This window comes from Myotis brandtii, unplaced genomic scaffold (assembly GCF_000412655.1).
Source record: "Myotis brandtii unplaced genomic scaffold, ASM41265v1 scaffold84, whole genome shotgun sequence".
NCBI lineage: Eukaryota > Metazoa > Chordata > Mammalia > Chiroptera > Vespertilionidae > Myotis > Myotis brandtii.
The window spans coordinates 5750153-5758473 of NW_005371410.1; the positions used below are offsets into that span (position 1 = coordinate 5750153).

The 8321-nt window shown below is 36.0% G+C and overlaps 1 protein-coding gene across 2 annotated transcripts in view; it reads right to left on the reverse strand.

Moving 5' to 3' along the window:
* KIAA1841 (KIAA1841 ortholog) overlaps nt 1-8321 on the reverse strand; it is a 57269-nt gene that overhangs the window by 10673 nt on the left and 38275 nt on the right. For both annotated transcript variants that reach the window (XM_014532086.1, XM_005884579.2), the window contains exons 12-16: nt 6129-6274; nt 5260-5359; nt 4244-4276; nt 3104-3203; nt 481-572 (exon numbers count right to left, since the gene is read on the reverse strand). In XM_014532086.1, coding sequence (XP_014387572.1) covers nt 481-572; nt 3104-3203; nt 4244-4276; nt 5260-5359; nt 6129-6274 — 471 coding nt within the window. The remainder of the gene's footprint in view (nt 1-480; nt 573-3103; nt 3204-4243; nt 4277-5259; nt 5360-6128; nt 6275-8321) is intronic.

Genomic DNA, 8321 nt, shown 5'->3' on the forward strand with positions numbered 1-8321 from the left:
TATATTTTTATTGATTTCAGAGAGGAAGAGAAACATCAATGATGAGGGGGAATCAGTGACTGGCTGCTTCCTGCACGCCCCCTACTGGGGACCGAACCCACAACCTTGGGCATGTTCCTTGACCGGAATCGAACCTGGGAGCCTTCAGTCCACAGGCCGATGTTCTATCCAGTGAGCCAAACTGGCTAGGGCTCGAGAGATATTTTATTTACATACAATATATTCATACATATTCTTTCACCTATACTACACAAATGGTAGCATAATATACCACTCTACATGCTATTTTGCACTTTCCTTTTTTCACCTGTCAATACATCTTAGAGATACTTAATCTCAGTCTTTATAATAATTTATTCATTTTACACTGCTAGCATTCCATTATGAATATTTGCTTCTCTTCTTTTTCAGATTTCCCTGGCTATACTTGCTTATTTCTCAATATGAACTTTAGATTAGTAGTATATAAATTAGAATTACCTTCTCCAGTGCCTTTTCTTTCCTCTGACCACAGGGTGAAGACATCTGCTTTTTTGGTTGTTTAGTGAACTTCTTTGGCTTCTCCTTTTTCCCTGACAACAGAAAATTAATGTTAGGAGTATAAGTCCCATATATTTCTCCAAAGCACTTGTTACTTCCAAACAATAAAACCCTTGTGTTCACAAGGGTTTACACTAATGTTCACAACAGCATTATTCAAGAGTCAAAAACTGGAAACAACCTAAATATTCATGAAATGGTGACTGGATAAACAAATTATGGTATATTCACACAATAGACTACTACTCTGCAATAAAAAGGAACAAACTACTAATATATGCAATATGGGCGAGTCTCAAAAACATCATAGTAAGTGAAAGAAGCCAGACATAAAAGGCTACTCAGAATTTCACTTACTAGTATCCGAGATGTTAGAAAAGGTAAAACATCGTGACAAAAAGCATAGTACCGTGGTTACCTGGGGTTGGGAGTGGGGCAAGGTGACTGAGTGCAAAGGGGCAGGAGGTAACTTCTTGGAGTAATGTTCTAGGTCTTGATTTTGGTGGTGGTTTATACAACCATATGCCAAAACTCATCAATGTGTACACATTTTAAATCTTATTACATGTAAATTATACCTTAATCAACTGTGAAAAAAACATACAACATAGTAGCATTTTCTCCTTGACTAATTAGAATTAAAAAATAATTGATAAAGGACTACATTTAAAGAAAAATTATATAAAACTTGGAAATAAGACAAAGAGTGGATTGCAAGTTCTTTCAGTGCCTACTGGAGGACTGTTACACAGACCCACAAGGACTGTTTAATTCTCTAAGAGAATGTCCTTGTGTTTGACTTTCCCATCTACTATTGACTAAGGGCTCAGATTCTATGAAGTTTCATGTTAACTTGCAGATTTTTGTGTTTAATAGAAATGCAAATGATTTCTATCTTGTAGAAAAGATAACCCCAAAGGTCATAGGTCTATTGCATTGTAGGAAAATCTGAATCTTGAAATGCTCTTTGAACTACTTTCTCTGCTATTTCTCTCACCAGTGATTTGAAAATCTTTGACAGAAGTTCATTCTCTAGTTGTATAAAATCATGTTTTTAATTTTAAAGTCACATTTTGATAACTGTTAGTCAATGTTTCATTTGAGTGTCACTTCAAATCATCTCAGGTACAATGATGTGAGTCATACATTTTGAGAAACCCATTAAAGGTTACACCTGAAATAAAAACTTGGAGGATTCTAAGAACACTGCACTTTCTTTACAATTTTATGAGTATTCTGTGTTAGTGCCAAGGTTAGGAAATCTTGATGGAGCTTCCTTTATTTTCTTTCATATTATAAACCAATATGTAGATTTAGAAAGCCAAGTCCTCATCCATTGCATTAAAGCCTTCAGAATACAACCCCTTCATAAAAGTAAGGCTTGGTTTTAAATTTAGAAACCAATGTACTTCTCCAAAGAGGACATACAGATGGCCAAGAGACATATGAAAAAATGCTCCAAGTCACTAATCATCAGATAGATGCGAATTAAAACAACAATGATATATTACTCCACACCTGTCAGAATGGCAAACAGGTAAAAAAGAAAACTACAATTGCTGGCAAGGATGTGGAGAAAAGGGAACCCTAGCCCGACTGGCATGGCTCAGTGGTTGAGCATTGATTTATGAGCCAGGAGGTCACGGTTCAATTCCTGGTCAGAGCACATGCCCAGGTTGTGGGCTTGATCCCCAGTGGGGGGCGTGCAGGAAGCAGCCCATCAATGGTTCTCTCTCATTGATATTTCTATCACTCTCTCCCTCTCCCTTCCTCTCTGAAATCAATAAAAATACATTTTAAAAAAATTTTAAAAAGAAAAAGGGGGAACCCTAGTACACTCCTGGTGGGAATGCAGACTAGTGAAGCCACTATGGAAAACAGTATGGAGTTTCTTCAAAAAATAAAAATGGGACTGCCATTTGACCAGTGATCCCACTTTAGGAATAGATCCTATGAATCTGGAAACACCGATCAGAAAGAATATATGCACCCCTATGTTCATAGAAGCACTATTTATATTAGCTAAGATCTGGAAACAGCCCACGTGCCCATCAGCAGATGAGTGGATAAAAAAGATGTGGTACATTTACACAATGGAATACTATGAAGCTATAAAAAAAAAAAAAGGATCTTTTACCCTTTGAGAAAGCATGGAGCAACCTGGAGAGTATTAGGCTAAGTGAAATAAGCTAGTCAGAGAAAGACAAGTATCATATGATCTCACTCATATATGGAATCTAATGAATAAAATAAACTGATGAACAATAGAGAGAAAAAAATGAAAAATAAAAAATACACTGATGAATAAAATAGAATCAGAGACACAGAAGTATGGAATAGACTAATGAATCTCAGAGGGCAGTGGGGGGAGGCAGAATAGATTAACCAAAGAACTTATATGCAAAGACAATAGTGCGGTGAAGGCCTGAGGAAGTTGAGGGGTGGTGAGGGGTGGAAAGGGGTTACTGGGGGGAACAAAAGAGAACATCTGTAATACTTTCAAAAACAAAAATAAATGTTTTTTAAAAGTAAGGCTTGATTTTTAATTTAGAAATCAATGTACTTTGTTTCTTGGATACTTCTTCTTCATCTCCAACTTCATCTTCAGTGACCTCAGATCCGGTGGTATATTCTTCCTCTTCTGAAAATAATGACTGTTGTTTCTGTATTAAAGAAACAATATACATCCTATTAAAAATGTAGTATTTATCACATCCCTAATGAATTTTTTCAAACACATTTATCTAAATTTATTTTCAATGAATGAGCCAAGCAAGAGCTGATAAAATGACCACTGCCTAGCACAACATTGAGGATTGCTTTACATCAAATATTTTTTTAATTTCCTTCACAGATTCTAGCAGTGATGGGCACCTCACAGGTACTCAGTATTTGCTGAAATCGTACCTCATCACTTAACTGAATGTATGTTCCTTGATATTAAGAATAAATTAAAATATAGCCCCGGCTGGTTTGGCTCAGTGGATAGAGCGCTGGCCTGCGGGCTGAAGGGTCCTGGTTCAATTCCGGTCAAGGGCACATGCCTGGGATGTGGGCTGGATCCCTAGTGGTGGGTGCAGGAGGCAGCCGACCAATGATTCTCATCATTGATGTTTCAATCTATCTCTCCCTCTCTGAAATCAATAAAAATATATTGAAAAATAAATTAAAATATAATAATTGCCAATATTAAAGTAGTCTCATAAACAAGCACATGTACACATTCTCTGGGTCAGCGGGGTCCTAGATTACTTAAAAGTATCCGTATCTGTTTCCTGTAGCTATCCACCCTACTGTCTGTCATCACTGATCCAATTCTGACTCCATTTTTGTGAATACTGATGGCAGATTTGCATAGTAATGGCAAACAGGTAAAAAAGAAAAAAATCAATTAACCAACTAATCAAATGACCAAATAATTAGAAAGTTCCAATTACAGATTTGTTACTTTGTTCAGTGTTCTAAATGTGACATAAAAATAATTTTTAATAAGTCATTTAATAGACTTATAAATTATACAGCCAGATAATAGAATATGTGTCTGTTTTAAACAATAACATTTTTAGTAAAGTACAAAATTATAGACACTGAAAAAGATGATAAACGTTTAACTAAAATCTATAAAATAAGTTGATAACATTATATTAAACTAAACTGTAGCAAGAAAGAGATCTATGGAAGTGGAATATAGTTGTTTACTTACCAGTTGCAGAGTCCAGTTTTTCAGTAATAAAAACTATAAAAAAGACAAAAGAATAAAAGATTAATAAATCTGCATATACCCATGTTGCAGCTCCTTATTTTCATATGGATATTGTAGAAGAATTTTAAAAAGTTACAACTATAGTTCCCTTTCAGGTTGAAATATAATTTTAAATTCAGGCTGAAAATGATAGATTATTATCTTTTATAACCCCTGTGTAGAGATGTATATGTTTACAAAAACAAAAACCCAAAAGACATTTCCTAGTGTAATTTCCAAAAGACAAGTAAATCACATGTAGACATAATATTAGTTTTTTTAACTATTTCAATCACTTTTTTTAATGTTTATATTTTTATAAATTAAAGAACTAGATTACATATGAATATTCAAGAAATCTAATTTGCTACTTTGTATACAGTTCAGAAATAAATGTTAATGATTGAACACTTATAGCCAGCTGGAGCTTATAACCTCTTTCACAGGGAGTATTTCACTTTCTCAAGTGAAGCTACCTCAACCGACATGAAGGCAGGAAGCTCACCAGCAAACAGAGACTTCCTGGCTGTTAGCAACAGGAATCAAAGCTTTCTGGTCATATTTCAGTTTTGAAATTTTGGAAAAACTAAATGCACTCCTGATTACAATTAAAAAAAAAAAAAAGAAGCATTTCTTACCAAAAAGTTTATAGGACTACTAGGAGAGGACAAAATATACCATTCATACTATCTTCATTTATCAAATCATTATTTACCCATAATAAAAACCCTGAAGGCCATGTTATATTTTTCCCCAAAATTAAAGTCGATTAGTTATTAATTCTTTGAGGACAACGAATGTGCCCTATTATCCTTATAATCCTTTTAACTCAGCATAATACCGTGGTATGATCAGGTAGTCAGTAAATACTTATAACTAAAAATTTCAACTTCAATTTAAACTGATCAGGTTTCTGTCAAAGATAAATGTCATCAATTGTTTATATAAATAAAGAATAAGTGAAACAAGCTACTCACAGCATTGAGCTCCCCACTTTTGGGGCCCCATGGTGTATTTGGCTCCAGTAAAATATCACAGTCCAGACCCTTCTCATCATAGGGACCAACCCCAGAATCACTAGGAAGAAAAAGACATTTAATGGAGAAGTGTTCAATTTTTAAAAAATTTAAATGCAAATGATATCTGTTTATTGCAAGTGTTTATAAATTGCTCTTTAGAAGTATAGTTCTTTAATATAAGGTATGCCACTTCAACTTTTACATTTCTTTATTCACCTAGAGATTCCCCTACAGAAATCACTCCATACAGAAATCACACCATTGCTCTCCAGGCATCATACTTGCCAGGTGGTGAAATGGGCTCCTATAATGGGTACTGGCCTGAGAACAGCCTTTATTTAAGGGTCCTCCTACCCTCAACCTGACAGCCTGCTGTAGTTGTAAGATGATGGAAGTAACTTCAGAAATTACTGACTTCAAGGAGCTCAAATTTATGCAAAGATAACCTCAACCATCAACTATTTTTCCAGTTGTGTCAATCAAGCATTGAGGATGAGCTTAAGTAACTTGGGAAAAGAAAAAAAAAAAAACCCTCAAAAATTGGATCCTAACCTTTCAATCACCAAGGACTCCTTTTACTAGTTTTTCCACCTCTGGACCGCCAATATTCTGAAGTGCTTTTCCTATCAAATAAACACCTGCTTGCTCTTATTGTAAGCTAACATATAATTCCAGTTAAGCTTTCAGAAATACTGTAAACTATTTGAGGACTGATATTAGTGATTGGGGAAGCATAGGTGGATAAAGGATTCTGAGATGGACTCCCTGAATAAATATGCAGTATAGCATCCCTCTCCCACCCCACCCCACCCCAACCCCTACCTCACCTAACTGTATCTTTAGAAAAAGGCACAACAATGACATCTTTGTGTTTGTGCAGATCCTCCAGTATTCTAGCAGTTGGATAGGACAGCGAACTTCCACCTTCACCTTGATCATGAAGAGCAACTATGTGGTCCCTCACTTTACAACCCTGTTGTACAAGAGACATGAAATTGGAAAGGCTGGTTCATTATAGACACATTCCTTTAAAGATGACTGTATGTTTTTGGTGTTGTTAATTCTCACCTGAGGATATTTTTTCCATTGCTTTTCAGAGAGAGTGAAAGGAAGGGAGGGAGGGGAAGGAAAGGAGGGAGGGAGATAGAGATAGAGATAGAGATAGAGATAGAGAGAGAGATGTCTCTCTCACATCCACTGGTGGTCTCCTGCATGCACCCTAAACCGGGGTCTGGGAGAGAACCATTGACCAGGAATTGAACCCAGGATCCTTCAGTTAGAGGGCTGATACTCTAACCACTTACCCACACTGGCCAAGGCATACATTTTTGTTCTTCTTTGTCTGGTCATATCAACCATTTTAGCATTTCTCAAGAAAAGAGCATGAGACATAAATGTACATCTAAAGAATATCCAAGAGCATTCATGTAACCACCACCCACATTAAGAAATAGAGTATCTGCAACACTCCAGGAGTCCCCATGGGCCCATTCTCCAAGGGTCCATACCTGCCTCTTTTCTCCCAAAAGATAACCTCTATCCCTCCTTTTATAAGTACTTACTTCTTGGTATTTTTTTTTGAATTTTTTGTGAGCTTATTTGAGCCAAACTTACTTCTTGTTTTCATCCATTACCACGTAAGGATGGATCCCTAAATACTATCATTTAATTTTATCTCAGTTGTTTGGTTCAACATTATGTTTTTATGATTCAATCATGTTATTGCATGTAACTAACATTTACTTTAATGTACAGTATTCCTTTATATGAATATACACACATTTATTTATTCTACAGTTGATAGATGGGTTGTTTCCAGTTTGGAGCTATTACAAATAATACTATTACGAACATTCTTTTACATGTTTCCTGGCACGTAAGTGCTAATACGTACTAAAATCTATTACTCTCAGCAGTGTATGAGAATTCTTATTACTCTATATCCTCACTAACAATTGGTGAGACATTTTTAGTCATTCTAATGAGTATGCAGTGGTATCTCTATTGTGATTTTTATTTGCCTTTCCCCAATTACTATTTTTTAAAATATATTTTTTATTGATTTCAGAGAGGAAGGGAGAGGGAGAGATAGAAACATCAATGACGAGAGAGAATTATTGATATGCTGCCTCCTGCATGCTCCTCACTGGGGACCAAGCCCACAACCCAGGCATATGCCCTTGACCGGAATCGAACCTGGGACCCTTTGGTCTGTAGGCCGACACTCTCTCCACTAAGCCAAACCGGCTAGGGCCCCAATTACTATTGAGGTTGAGTTCCTCTCATGTTTACTAGACAACAAAAAAGAACTTGGTTGTATGAGTTTCTGTTGTCTTTTTCTTATGAATTTGTAAGAGTAATGAAAAAAATCTTAATATGAACCTTTAATGGAGATGTGTTGCTAAATTCTGCTCCCACCTGTGAGTTTGTCTACTACTTTCAGTTTATTTAATGTAGTTGATGTACCAGAATTTAAAATCTCTTCCTTCATGGCATTACCTTTTAATAGCTTTATTAGTTTCCCTTCCACATATAGGTCTTTTTTTAATAGTTTAGGCTAGAATCTAATTTTATTTTTCCCCCATATGGATATCTCAATGTCACAGCACCTCTTATTGGAAAGTCTATCCTTTGCCCACTGTTCTGTAATGACACCTGTGTCAGTCAAGTATTCAGTGGCTCTCAGTACTTTATTCTTTTCTATTGGTCCATTAGTCTATTCTTCATCAGGATCACCCTGTCTTTTTAAAAATATATATATACTAGTAGCCCAGTGCATGAAATTCATGCACATTAAAAGGGAATTAATTACCCTAACCGATTTGGCTCAGTGGATAGAGCATTGGCATGCGGACTCAAGGGTCCCAGGTTCGATTCTGGTCAAGGGCATGTACCTTGGTTGCCGGCACATCCCCCGTGGGGAGTGTGCAGGAGGCAGCTGATCAATGTTTCTCTCTCATCAATGTTTCTAACTCTCTATCCCTCTCCCTTCCTCTCTGTAAAAAATCAATAAAATATAT